The sequence below is a fragment of the Lepus europaeus genome, chromosome 13 (genome assembly GCF_033115175.1).
Source record: "Lepus europaeus isolate LE1 chromosome 13, mLepTim1.pri, whole genome shotgun sequence".
Classification (NCBI taxonomy): Eukaryota; Metazoa; Chordata; class Mammalia; order Lagomorpha; family Leporidae; genus Lepus; species Lepus europaeus.
Window position 1 is genome coordinate 67267807 of NC_084839.1, and position 14203 is coordinate 67282009.

The 14203-nt window shown below is 55.3% G+C and overlaps 1 protein-coding gene across 17 annotated transcripts in view; it reads left to right on the top strand.

The window, feature by feature from the left end:
• DYSF (dysferlin) overlaps window positions 1-14203 on the top strand; it is a 189343-nt gene that overhangs the window by 165968 nt on the left and 9172 nt on the right. For all 17 annotated transcript variants that reach the window (XM_062209628.1, XM_062209632.1, XM_062209630.1 and 14 more), the window contains 7 exons: window positions 159-329; window positions 945-1087; window positions 2881-3020; window positions 3953-4041; window positions 4272-4367; window positions 4676-4817; window positions 8785-8884. In XM_062209628.1, coding sequence (XP_062065612.1) covers window positions 159-329; window positions 945-1087; window positions 2881-3020; window positions 3953-4041; window positions 4272-4367; window positions 4676-4817; window positions 8785-8884 — 881 coding nt within the window. The remainder of the gene's footprint in view (window positions 1-158; window positions 330-944; window positions 1088-2880; window positions 3021-3952; window positions 4042-4271; window positions 4368-4675; window positions 4818-8784; window positions 8885-14203) is intronic.

Genomic DNA, 14203 nt, shown 5'->3' on the forward strand with positions numbered 1-14203 from the left:
CCCAGGGTGGTTGCTCTGAGGGCCGCAGGATGGCTGAGGAAGTGGACCTGCTGGGATGGCTCTTGGGGCCTGTCCTGGCCCTGCCACTTGCTTGAGTTTCCGCTGTGTCTGAGGACGTGGGGGAGCTGGGGGCGTGCTGACCGTGGCTCCTCCTGCAGGATGTTCGAGCTCACCTGCACTCTGCCCCTGGAGAAGGACCTGAGGGTCGCTCTCTATGACTATGACCTCCTCTCCAAGGACGAGAAAATCGGGGAGACGGTCATCGACCTGGAGAACAGGCTGCTGTCCAAGTTTGGGGCTCGCTGCGGCCTCCCACAGACCTATTGCATGTACGTGTGTGAGCTGACTTCTCCCATGCACCCTGAGCGCTTGCCATGGGCCATCCCAGGGCTTAGCCCTTCTCGGGCGTTCTTGCACTCAGCCCGTTGAGGGTTTTGTCCCCACTCCACAGATGAGGAAGCTGTGACTCTAAGAACCTGGCTCCCCCTCAGGTTATAATCTACCTTCCTTTCATGTATCACTGAGGCCTGGAGAGGGAGGGAGAGAGGGAGGGAAAGGAGGAAGGGAGACATACAGTGGGACGCATGGGTGCTGACGGGGCTGTAAGGGTAGGTGCATGCCAGTCTGTTGGAGGAAGAGGTGTGGACAGTGCCCCCTTCTGCCATCTGGGTCCTGTTTGGGTCTGAGTCTCTGCTTTGGAAATTGGAAACATTTAACTTCCAATCCTGTGTACATGCAGACCAGTCCTTAGCTCTCTGGGCCTCAGTTTCTTCATCCGTGAAATGGGAATACCCAGTCACGGCACGTGATCATTGGCGTTGTGAAGGGTGGGTGAGGCTGTGCATGGGGCGGGGGTGTGGTGGGGGGTCCAGGTCACTGCGTGCCCCTCTGCCCTGCTCAGCACCCTTGGAGTGCTTCATCTTTGTTGTGTGCTTGGGCTTCAGCTCTGGACCAAACCAGTGGAGGGACCAGCTCCGCCCCTCCCAGCTCCTCCACCTCTTCTGCCAGCAGCACCGAGTCAAGGCCCCCGTGTACTGGACAGACCACGTGACCTTCCAGGGTAAAGAGTACACCATTGAGGACATAGGTGAGCTGGCACACAGCCCCTCCTCTTCTCTCGCAGGCCTGCCCACGTCACAGAGGGCCACACGGACACACTCCATGTCAGCAGGGTTGCCCTGGATCTTTCTGGGGCAGCATGCATGGGCTAAGCTCGCTCCTCTGGGATGCCACCGTGGAAATCAAGAGTCTGAAGGGTCAGGCTCAGGGGTCAGTCCAAGGCCAGGTTCAGGACCATCTGGGCAAGTAAAGGGCTGAGTCAGGGCCAGGGCTAGGATCTGTCTCCTCCTAGCTGGAGCTGGGGTGTGGGCTACCTCTGAGGAACAGTTTTGAGTCTGCCCCAGGGCGCCAGCTTGTCACTGATGCACCTTCTGGGCTCCTCGGGTGCACAGCCGCACACCTAAGCAGGCCTGTGGGGCCCCCGGCTGCACAGTGCTGTGGGTCCTGCCACGTGTTCTCTGAGTGCTGGGGGTGCCCACAGGCTGGCCTCGCCCACCCAGAGCTGCCCAGACTCCCTGGAGGTGTTTACAGGCCCAGGTGGCCCCTCGCCTCCTGTTTCAAAGATGTTTGATGTTGGAGCTGGAGCCAAGGTTATGAAGGGGAAATGATGGCTTTGATGCCCCCAACCCCAGGTTCCTCCCACCCCCTTCTGTTTTCCTAATCCTTCCAGGTCACGGCTGAGCCAGACTTGGCCGTTAGCATCCCTTCCCTCCACCTGACTCACAGCCGTTCTCTCGTCCCACACAGTGTGTGTCTGTTTTGGGGGAGTAGTCTCATTTCTTTCTGTGGGCAGCTTTAGCGCAGGGGCCAGGGCTCAGGATCATGAAGCCATAGGAAACAGAGAGCTAAGGGCAGAGCAGTCCCATGTCTGTCTGCCCGGGCAGGTGAGTCCCTGAAGGCTACCAGTGATTCACGACCTGTCCAGACTCAGCCAGCTAGCTACGAGCAGGGCCAGACTGCCCAGGCAGCCATGCCTCTCCTTCTGGGGCCCCTGTTCAGGTGGGCAGAGCAGGCATGCTGGGGATGGGTGTGGATGCTGGCGCACAAGGGCACAGCTGAGGTATGCGTGCCTGTGTGTGTGTATAGCTGCATGTGAGCCCCCACCGCCATCAAGTCTTCTGTCACAGGGCGCTCCAAGTTCATGTTGCTAAATAGCCATCCAGGCTTCTCAGGGTGAGGAACGCCCCGGGTCCTCTCCCCACCTGAGGGCCCCATCCTCGATCCAGGTGCTGTGTTGGGAAACAAGAGAAAGGGGCATCCGTGCCATGTGTCACCTTTCCTAAGAGAGCAGTGGGGGCCTGTGGTGGGCTGGGAGGGAGGTGCTGCTATGCTCCAGAGTTCCCAGCATGTCAGATGGGGATGGTGAGAGCGCTTAGCTTCCGGGGCCCAACGAGAATGGCAGGTGTCGATGTCAAGCAGTGCCTGCACATACACAGCCCCTGCTCTGGAAGTGTGTGTTGTCGCTGCAACTTACAGGCGTGACCCCTCTGAGATGCCAGCCTGGGACAGAGATTGCTGAGGCTTCTGGCTGCGAGCAGTCGGGGAAGGGTGGCCTCGTGGGACAGGAAGGATTTGTATTGGTGGAAAGGAGGAAGAAGAACTTTCCGGAAGAGGCTTGGTGGATGTGATTGCAGTAGGGAATCTCTGGTCTTAAGCCAGGAGCCCATGGACAACAAGGCTCCCTATGGAAAGCTAGACGTGAATAGTGGGTGGGTGTGGCCAGGCTGGGGAGTGAGGGCTTCCTGTGGCCCCCAGGCAGCCCCACTGTCTCTCACCCTTCGGCTCCTGCAACCTTTTGCTTTTTGCTTTCTCCTTGGGCAGAGGCTGGCAGAATGCCGAACCCCCACCTGGGTCCAGTGCAGGAGCGCCTGGCTCTGCACGTCCTCCAGCAGCAGGGCCTGGTTCCAGAGCACGTGGAGTCGCGGCCCCTCTACAGCCCCCTGCAGCCCAACATCGAGCAGGTCGGATCTCGACCGCATGACCCCATAGTCCTTGAACCCCAGGGAGCCCCACCCCGAGGACAGCATGGAAGCCAGCGGGGAGCTTAGGGTCTGGCCATGCCCCCCGTGGCCTGTTGTTTCAGTCTGGGTGGTCACTGTGTACCCAGGAGAGGTCTCCAGGGCCTGGTCTCCCTGACTACTTCCAGGACCCGCAACCACGTCCAAGAGCTGTCTTCATCCCCTTGTAGGGGCCTCCAGCCCCCTCCGCCATCACATGAGGCCTGGCTGTTCCACCCTGGACCCAGAGGCTCCCTGTCCCACTGCCACCAGTCAGCCTCAGTGGGCCAGGCCTGTGCTGGTCCATGGCAAGGCGTTCAGATAGGGTGGCTGGGAAGAAATGGCTGGGGAACCACAGAGAGCAGCTGTCGGGAGGAGCAAGGGAATCCTCCTGTGTAGGGTAGGCGAGTGCAGACAGCAGCTCGGGAGCCCTCGTGGAGGAGGGAGCACAGAGCTGGTTTTTGGAGGAGGAGGAGAACAGAGGTTACAGGCCAAGAGAAGGCCCAGGAGAGCCGTCTCTGTGAATGGGCAGGGGCCGTCAGCCCCGTTGTTTGGCACTAAGTGCGCCCTGGCCCTCAGGGTCTGACTTCCAGCCACCCCACTGTTGCACGGTTTTGCAACTTCATCTCTTTTGTCCTCTATGTCTGTGACCTTGCAGGAGTCACTTTGACCCCTGCTCCTTCTCTAAGATAGGCACAAGAACTGCACTTGGCTTGCAGTGGGGTGGGCTCCCCTAGGACAGTGGGACTCACCTCTGCAACCAGCCCTGTGACCCCCTGCCTGGGGCTGTGGGGCCTGGTCTCTGTCCCACACCTCCAGCCCCCGGCCCAGAGAAGGCCCTCAGTGACGGCCGGACGGGTGGAATGGGTACGAGGGAATGGTGCGTGTTTCCCCAGGGGAAGCTGCAGATGTGGATAGACCTGTTCCCGAAGGCCTTGGGGCGACCTGGACCCCCCTTCAACATCACCCCACGGAGAGCCAGGAGGTGACCTCAGCCACAGGCGCCAAGCTGAGCCGGGGTGGGGCGGGGGGTGTGTGGGGGCCGCTGCAGCCATCTCTGGGTGGGGTGGGGCTTTGGGCCGCCATGGCCTGAGAGTCCACGCAGCTCTGGTGTGGGCCTGGCCGAGCATCCAGCCATCTTGGATGAGCTGGCCCAGGCCTTTGTGCCTTCTGCCAGGAGATCTGAGCAGTGTGGGTGCTTCTTGTGCTCTGCAGGTTTTTCCTGCGCTGCATTGTCTGGAACACCAAAGATGTGATCCTGGACGACCTCAGCATCACAGGGGAGAAGATGAGTGACATTTACGTGAAAGGGTAGGGGGAGTCGTCCCTGCGCCCCAGAGGAGGCCTAGAGGGTGGTCTTCACTTGGGGGACGACTCCTGCTGATGGATTTCTTCTGCCTTCACATCCTGACTGGCTGAAGCCCCCAGGCGTGGCTGAGAAGTTAGAATATTGTCACGCTCATGGCGCCTTTTGTATCCTGGGGAGTCCCCTAGGGGCAAGACTTGTGACATCACTCACTGCGTTTGTTTGCCTTCTGCATTCCCACCACCCTGACCTGAGGGTGCGCGTGGGGTGGGATCGGTTCTGAGCTACAGCCTCTGCACCCCTGTCTGTGCAGCTGGATGGTGGGCCTGGAGGAGCACAGGCAGAAGACGGATGTACACTACCGCTCGCTGGGCGGAGAGGGCAACTTCAACTGGAGGTTCGTCTTCCCCTTTGACTACCTGCCGGCTGAGCAGGTCTGCACCGTCACCAAGAAGGTGAGTGGCGTCCTGCCTCTGAGGTCACCTGCGCTGAGGATCTCTGACATCAGCCTACGTGATCCCACCCCCACAGTCACCGCCTGGCCACTGTCACAATTCCCTGGTGCCCCCACTGGCATACAGCATCATGCCAGTACTGCTACACCACTACCGCTGTCATCACCACACTGCTGCTGCCACCACCATGCTGTCCTATCACTGCCACCGTCACCACCACACTGCCCCATCTTTCTTGACGCGCTCACACTCCCATCCCTGCTGCTACCACCAACTCTGTACCCACATTCTTCTCGCCTCTTCCCCCATCTTTGCCACCAGCAGCACTGTGGCTGTGCCAGACCCACCAGGGCCACAACCATCGTAAGCCACTGATTCCGTTGCTTTCCTCTTCAAGACAAGCAGCAGGGAGGGGCTTGTAGTCCCATCAGGAGAGTGGGAACCCAGCCTGGCCAACACAGGGCTGGGGGAGCTTCCCAAGAGGGTGGGCCTGCTGCGTAGATTAGGCTGTCCACAGATTGGGAGTCGGGTGGCTGAGGCCCTCCTCTGCCATGTTTCCTGTTTCTTTGGTGCCTGTGTTTGCCACGCAAGCTGGAAGTCACTGGGAGTGACCCTGCCCCATGAGTCCTGAAGCCATCAATTGCCCTCTTCTCTCTGCCCAGGCTGAAGGCGCCTGGGGAGACCTGGTAGTGTCAGCCAGTGGGGTGAGGTGGATTTGGGGACTTGGGTCTGTGGTGGCAGTATCTCCTGGGGCAGGTCTTTCCTGGGCTGTAGACCCTTTCCATGAGGGCAGAGCTGATGGTATAGGGCCTGCCATCTGGGAAAAGATCCCGGGGCTGGGAGGCCGGCCAAGCTGACTGCAGGCAGATGCCTTGCTGGAACTTCACAGCCCCTTTGTCCCTGGTATGCCCACCTTGCGGGGCTCCCCTATTCAAGAGGGCATGTGGCTCTCTGATATTTAGCTCCTGCTGCTCCAGTTTCCCTCCAAAGGCAGCTCACGGGTTCAGATCTGCAAGTTTCTATGACTCTTCTCTCGCTCCTGGCTGGCGGAGTGGCTCCAGCTGGGAAATACTCAATATCCTTGGGCTGCCTCACTTTCCATGGCTGCCCTTCCCCCAGCACATCCTCTCTGCCTGATCTTCCCAGCCCACCCCCCACCCTATACACACACAGGATTGTGTGCACTTGGAGAACCCAGAAGGCTCTACAGAACCTTCTAAAGCTGTGAGATGAAAGAACGCATGGATTAAACAAGGCTAACCTGATTCTTTCACCCGGGGATTGCTGCCGGGGACCTCCCAGATGGCAGAACTGAGCAAGGTGTCCTGCGATGCTGAGCAGAGCCAGCCCATTTGTAGCGTCAGCCGTGTCTGTGTGCCACAAGCCTGTTGCCATGACAGAGACAGCGCTGCACCTGTTGGGGAGCTGCATGTCGTACGGGCACCCCTCGCTGCCTTTGCTGTGCCTGGAGAGGGTGGGGCCGGGGATGGAGAAGGGAGGATGAGGCTTCCTGTGTGTTATCATCCTGTGGGGAGCTCAGCGTGGGTGGGGAAGCCAGGCTGAGATGCGGGTCTGGCTGTTCAGGTGGGCTGTGGCAAGGAGCTGCGGGAGGGGGGTGTGTAGGTAAGAGGAGAGAATCTGGAGCTATGGCAGGTGATTTGAGATCAATGAAATGGCTGGGAATAGCAGTTATTTGGAGAGAGGGTGGGAGGATGGAGAGACAGAGGGCAGAGGAGGAAGAGCCAATGGTGGCTCAGAGAAATGCTACCCGGTGCTTCTGGAGGCCGGCTGGGGTCCCCGGCTAAGCATTCGGGGTCACTCCATTCTGCCATTGGGAGGTTTCATCTATGCGTGAGGCAGAGAGGAGAGCTGGGCTGACCTGGGGGTGAGGGCTTGGGGACTTCCAGTGGGCCAAGGGGCTCTGGAAGGAGCTAGTTGGCCTGATTGGGCCTGGGGGAAGGAGGGCAGTGAGGGAGAGGAGGAGAGGCACACTGCAGGGGTGGGCAGGAAGGGGCAGGAAGTTCCTCATTGTTCCAGGCTCTGGGGAGAGTGTGGTGAGGGTAGAGCTATGAAGACTAGCAAGGCGGTAGAGAAACAGTAAGAGCCCAGGTGGTTCTGAAGTGAACCAGGAGGGTGCTCTGTGGGGAAGGGACCCTGAGAGGCAGGTGGAGCCATGTGCATAGAGGGGCACCAGTTATCTGATCTGGGCTACAGGACTCAGATGGGGGGCAGGGTAGGGAGGTCAGTGCACCACCTCTGGGCTCCCTGCGCCTGCCACAGAGCCAGTCCTCTGCTATGGGGTTCAGGGCCTCTGGCAGGCAGGCCCTCCAGGGACCCCATTAACCAGACGAGACTGTCGTAAAACACAAGGTCTCCTTTCATCCGGCTGCTTTGAACCATCGCTGGTTGTCCCGGCCGGCTCCCCACCTGGAGCCCAGCACACCCACCAGGGCCTGCCTGCGCGTCAGGCACCCACCCTGCAAATAAACAGCTAGTAAAAGGGCCCAGGCAGGGAGTGTAATGAGCGCCTGGGACCTGGGGGCTCGTTCCCCAGGCTGGAGCCCCGGCCCAGCTGCTCCCACCAGGGGCTGTTTGAACCTCTGGCTCATTACTGAGCCCATAAACCAGGCTGGCCAGAGGAGTGGAGGATGCTGGCGGCCCATGCAGGCGAGTCTGCGGAGCTGCCCATAAAAGCTCGCCAGAGGAGGCAGGCACCTGCAGGAGAGCTGGGGCCCCGAAAGGGGGGAGGCACCAGACGGAGGCTGGGGCCAAGGGACCAGCTGGGGACCTGAGGCAGCAGTCTAGGCCATGGCTGGGTGCTTTGCACAGTGACATTCCCCAGAAGGCAGGGGTCACGTCTTTGATTAAGAGCCTTGGCGGGTTCTGTGTGACTGGCCGCTACTGCCTGGGCTGGGCAGCACAGGGCCAGACTAACCCTGCTGTGGTCAGCAGTGGGGTCCCCCATTCCTCACAGAGCTTTCCCCTCAAGGCGTGGGTCTGGGCCCCTGCTGTGACCTGGCCCGCACTCCCTGCTCAGGTCAAGCTGGGGAGACAACAGAGAAGCTCTGCGGGGAAGCTCGAGACGATCCTGTGGGTTGAGTGTGGCTGCACCCAGGGCAGGCTCAGGCCCACACCTGAGGCTCCCTCAGGCCTCTTGGGAAGAAACCCAAGCAGACCCTGTCCCCAGGCAGAGCTGGGGTGAGGGGCTGGGGCTGGCAGTGGAGGGCCCCCTTCTCCTTCCCATGGGGGACTGGGAACTTCCTTAGCCTTGACTTTGCCTAGGGCAACCTCCTGGACGTGAGTGTAGGGTGGGATGGAGGTAGGAAAGGGGACCTGGATTCCTGGTTCCAGAGCCAGCTCCTACAACTGGGAGAGCCTTCTAGTGATATCCGGGGTGGGGGGGGGGGCTTCAGTTTCTCAGCAAGCCCACCCTGACCCCAAGACCACATGTGCAGAACAGGGTTTAGGGTTGAGAGCAGGACCCTGGAGCCCGACTTCCTGGGTTAGAATCCCAGCTGGCCACTTGGGTCGGACAAGTTACTGGCTTTGGTTTTCTCAGCTGTAAAGACTGTCTCCTTCATAGGTTGTTGGGAGGGGAAATGAGGCCATCACAGAGGGGGGCTGATGCACAGGAAGGGTGAGGTTCAGCAGCATCAGTGTGCGCTGTCCTACATCTGGCAGATTCCTCCAGGCCTCTGTTTCATCATCTGTGAGATGGGCATGATAACCTTGGCTTACAGGATTGGGAGGACTGAGGAGCCCTCTTGCGTGAAGCGGGCCTGTCTGGCACCGTTCAGACCCCGAACGTGGCCTTCTGGGTCACCTGGTGGTCCCACCTGGACCTGCTTCTGGCAAGGCCCTCAGGGACACCCCACCCCACTGCTGGTGGCCTTCCAGCCTGGAAGGAACCCCTGCCTCGCTCTGACCTTGCTTGGCTGCTTCCTTCTCTGCTCTCCCTCTGGGTCAGGACGCCTTCTGGAGCCTGGACAAGACCGAGAGCAAAATCCCAGCGCGAGTGGTCTTCCAGATCTGGGACAACGACAAGTTCTCCTTTGACGACTTCCTGGGTGAGCCTCGTCTCCGGTCAGCCCCATGCTTCAAGTCGGGGGCCATCCTGTGTGTGTGTGTATGGAGGGAGCACTCTGACACCCATGGGAAGCTGGCAGGGGAAGCAGTCCTACTCTCTGCCCTCAGGGAGCCTGGGGCCACCGAGTCCCCAGCACTGAGTGAGGTCTGTGACTGATGAGAGCGGCTGCAGGTGGGCTTTCCACGGAGGTGGCAGTGAACATGGGGCTGTGTTGGATGGCAGCTCAGATGGTAAGGAAGAGAAGGGAGTGCAGGCTGAAGCTGGTGCAAGTGTGTAGGGGCTGCTGCCCTCACCCTGTCAGTGAGCCGGGGGGCCCAAGTCACTCTCCATCTCTATGTGCAAGGGACAGACTCAACGAGCAACTGTGGGCTCCAACTCCAGCCCCCAAGACAGGGTTCTGGTGGGAAGGGCTGTGCTGAGGTCGAGCTGGGGAGCAGGAGGCACTGGGCTGGAGGGTGGGTGGAGACAGTGCCCCTGCAGGGCGGGATGTGGAGAGGAGAAGGAAGACATGGCGGGGGAGCTGGTGGGCTGAGCCGTGAGATGAGTGAGTCCGAGCCTGGTCATGGCAGTAAAGGCTAACCCTGGAAGATGCAGCCTGTCTGTACAGCGGGGTATGCCTCAGCCGTAAAGGGAAACGAACTGATCCATCCTGCAGCACAGAGGAACCTGGACAACGTGCTAAGCCAGGGAAGGCAGACGGTGCATGTCTCCACGTATGTGAGACGCCCACAGGAGACAAATCCACAGAGGCAGAGAGGACGCTCATGGTGGCCAGCACTGGGAGGGGGGAATGGCCAGTGACTGCTGATGGGAATGGGGTTTCTTTCTGGGGTGATGAGAGTGTTCTGGAATTAGGTGGTGGTGATAGTTGCAAAACTCTAAATATATTAAAAGCCACTGGTTGGTACACTTTAAAAGAGTTAAAGTGGTGGATTTTTAATTGAAGTAAATTTACTTCAATTAATACAAAAAAGGAAAGCCAAGACAAAGGCAGCTGGGAGGTCAGGAGCCCCTGCTGCTAGTTCTGTTCTGCTCCTTGGGGACGGGGTGGCCCTGGACAGAGCGCTGCACACCTCCTTGGATGGCCCCTGACTGCAGGGAGGTGAGTTGGTCTTTGCTGACCCTAGGCCCCCTGCAGTGGATTTTCTTTAAGATTAGTTATTTGAAAGGCAGACTGATGGTGGGTGGGCAGTATCTTCTACCTGCTGGTTCATTTCCCAAATGCTGTAATCCAATGGCTGAGGCTAGCTGAAGCCAGGAGCCAGGAACCCCATCCAGGTCTGCTGTGGGGGCTGGTTTTGGCTGCTTTCCCCAGGTGATGTTCTGATGAGCAGCCTACAGCAGGGGGAGGGCTGCTGGCCATCTGCTGCTCTTCCTGTCCCCCAGCCCTGTACCCCTAGCCATTTGTACACAGAGCCCCAAGAGCTGCTTACTTAATCTCCATATAATTCCTGCAGAAAAATTAGGAAGCACAAATGAACAGTACCTCTTCCCTTGCTTAGTCTCACCATTAACATTTTGGCTTATATTATTATATCACATACTGTTCAGATATGCAAATATGTATCATATGTGAATTTCATATACACAGGTGCTCCTTGACTTACAATGGGATCATATCCTGATAAACCTATCGTTAAGTGCAAAGTGCATTTAACTAACATACTGAGCATCTTACTTTAGCCTGGCCTCCCTTACACTGCTCAGAACACCTACAGTAGTCTACAGTTGGGCACAATCACCCAGCACAAAGCCCAGTGTGTGTATAGAATGTATTAAAGAGTTCATGCAATTTATTGAATACCTGCATCCAGAAAACTCTGGCCACACGGTACACAGCAGAGCTTCGTGTGTGTGCTTTTGTGGTTGCGTGCCTGACTGGGAGCTGAGGGTCACTGCTGCTGCCTAGCATTGCAAGAGTTTTGTGCCTTGTATTGCTAGCCCAGAAATACAGCAGGATTCAAAGTTTACAGTATAGTCCTGACAGAATGCCAGTCACTCTCACAGCATCATAAAGCCGAAAAATCATTGTTAACCCTCCTAAGTTGGGGACCATCTGTATGCACGAGGAGACCTCAACAAGTTCATCGAGACATGGACTTAGTTAAAATATAAAAATAAAAACTACAGGCGTTGTTTCTGAATGTGAGCTCCTTCAAGTTCAGGACCCTTTTGTACGTGGTGACGGCAGCCATTTAGACCGTCCCTAAGGACTGCCGGTCCTGGGACGCTAACATGCCGGCGCGGTCTTCCTTATGTTGTCAACGGAAGAAAGGCGGGTGCCCTCTAAGGAGTTTTTAAGACCAGAGGATGAAAAGAAGCGGCATGGAGCCCAGTCAGGACTGTAAGGGGGTGCCCACTCAGTGACTTCCCATTTACGTCCCCACAAAATTGCCCTTGCCTGGTGAGTGGGGTGAGCAGGAGCACGCATCTGCGAAGCTTTCCCAGGTGTTTTCTTCCAATCGTGGGGCTAACTTCTTCAGAACACTCTCATCACAAGCAGATGTTGTCACTGTTTGGAGCCCCGGGAAGTCAGCGAGCAAAACGCCTTGAACATCTGAAAACACCGGAGCCGTGACCTCCGCTCCGGACTGCCCTGCTCTTGCCGTGACCTCTTGGTCGCCACTGCTTTGAGTGTGCTTTGCCCGCAGGACTGTCCTGGGAAAGCCACGTGTGATCTCGGTACAGTCCTTCCAAGACCTGCTTCAGGTTCTTGATCCCACTTGCAGAGAACTTCCGCTGACAACTCTGCCGTTGTCCGGGGTCACTCAGTTCTGGCCCCCGCTGAGCAGAAGGTTGACTCGGCTGTGATTTTCCCGTCAGAGTGGTGCGGGCTGAACCGATTGCGACGTCTGTGTTGTTGGCCGTTGTTTCTTGCTGTGAACTGTGGGTCCTCCATGAGGGCGCCCAGAAGATTAATTTTTTTTTTAAATCTTTTTTTTTTTTTTTTTTTTTTTTTTTTGGACAGGCAGAGTGGATAGTGAGAGAGAGAGAGACAGAGAGAAAGTTCTTCCTTTTTGCCATTGGTTCACCCTCCAATGGCCACTGTGGCCGGCGCACCGTGCTGATCCAAAGCCAGGAGCCAGGTGCTTCTCCTGGTCTCCCATGGGGTGCAGGGCCCAAGCACTTGGGCCATCCTCCACTGCACTCCCGGGCCATAGCAGAGAGCTGGCCTGGAAGAGGGGCAACCGGGACAGAATCCGGAGCCCCAACCAGGACTAGAACCCGGTGTGCGGGCGCCGCAAGGCGGAGGATTAGCCTGTTAAGCCACGGCGCCGGCCCAAGAAGATGAATTTTTTTCCTCATAAGTTGATGTGGCTGGGCCGCTGCTGCAGGCTGCATCCTCCACCCTCCACGTGGTCTGATCCTTTCTTAACATGAGCTGTGGACTTGCAAGCTGCCGATTTCTCTGGGGCACTGTCCTCAGCGTTCTCAGGAAGCACCGGCGACTTCACTTTTTACGCTCAATGCAGTGTTGCTTTTTCAGCTGTAGCAGAATTCATGTTGCTCTCACAAGGGCTCTGCAAACTAACTACTAATCCTTCTTAGTGCCTCAAATTAGATCTGAGCCAGAAGAGTTGTAAGTTGGTATGAGTTTATTTTGTTGCAGCAAGTTGTGAACTCCATGCATGTTTTCCTAATGCACATTTCCCATGAACTTTTTGAGATCACCTCATAAATACACATGTGACATCTGTGTGTGTGTGTACACCCATGTGTATATATGAAATTACTTCAGAAAGTTTGTGGTAGAATTGGAAGACAAGTTTATTTTAGTTCAAAAGATAAATTCTTACAGTTTTTCCCAAATACATGTTTTCCATGAACTTTTTGAAGACTCCTGGTGTACTTGCATGTCAAAATTTAATAAGCTTGTCTTTTAATTCCCCTTATGAATGAATTAATATTACAGATACCATTTTATGTCTTGATCCTTGGGAAACTTAATATTTCCAGAACATTCTTGCTGATCCCCAGGTGTCTGCGTTTGTATCTGTGCCGTCACACTTGGTGCCTGTGATGGTGTGTGGTTTGTTGAAGTTGTCCCCTCTAGTAGGGATCTGGGCCATCTTCAGGTTTTCCAGTGTGAGTGACAGCCCCAGGCGTGCATCTTAGGGGCCTTTGAGAGTCTGTTTCCCTAACTCTAAGAAGCAATTTGTTGGCAACTTTGTGCAGCTCAGTGCTTTTGGGAATATTTTATTTGGTTGCCATCTAGAGAAGTTTTTACTTATTTGCACTTCCACCTGTGTCCTTTTTTGCAGGTTGCCATTTTCCTTAAACTTCTGCTATGACTGTTACATTTTTAAAAAATTTTCCAATATAATAGTTTTATTTGCATTTTGTTATTCTAAGGGATAATTTAAAAAATGTTTGTTGTCCATATTATTGCTGATATTTTCTTTTTCATAGTTTTGGGCTGTTCACTTTTTTGTTTCCAGAAGATTTTAATATATTAAGGAATTATTTCAATTTATCTTATTTAAAAAATTTGCTAGTTAATATTTTCAGAGTCTTTTTGCTTACAGACTTGAAATCTTTTTTAATGTTATCTTTCAATCCTTCCCTTTTTGGGTGAGGCTTTATAAAATGAATTTTAAAAACAAAGGGGCAGCCAAATGGTAGAGTTAGAAACATGCTAGGGGATTCCAATTCAATCCCATCAAGGTGGCATGTACCAATGCCATCTCACTAGTCCAAGTGATCAATTTCAGTTCACAATTGATCATAATGATAGGTCTAAGAGTCAAAGAGATCACATAAACAAGACTAGAGTCTGCGAATACTAACTGATATAATTAAGAAGGAGAGAATGATCCAACATGGGAAGCGGGATACACAGCAGACTCATAGAATGGCAGATGTCCTAAACAGCACTCTGGCCTCAGAATTAGCCCTTAAGGCATTCCGATCTGGCTGAAGAGCCCATGAGAGTATTTTAGGCGTGAAAAGCCAAGACACTCTGGCAAAAAAAAACAAAACAAAACAACACAACAAAAAACAAAAACCTAAATGAAAGATTTCTGGGAGTGAGATCCAAGTGGAAAGAATGGGCCATCAAAGAAGGAGGCATTTTTCTCTGAAGGGAGGAGAGAACTTCCACTTTGACTATGACCTAGTCTAAATAAGATCGGAGTCAGCGAATTCAAAATGCTTCCATAGCCTTGGCCACTCATGACTAGAGCCTAGGGTGATTACTGACACTATAAACAAGAGTGTCAATTTGTTAAGTCAACAACAGAGTCACTGTGCACTACTCCTCATGTAGGATCTCTGTCCTTAATGTGTTGTACAATGTGAA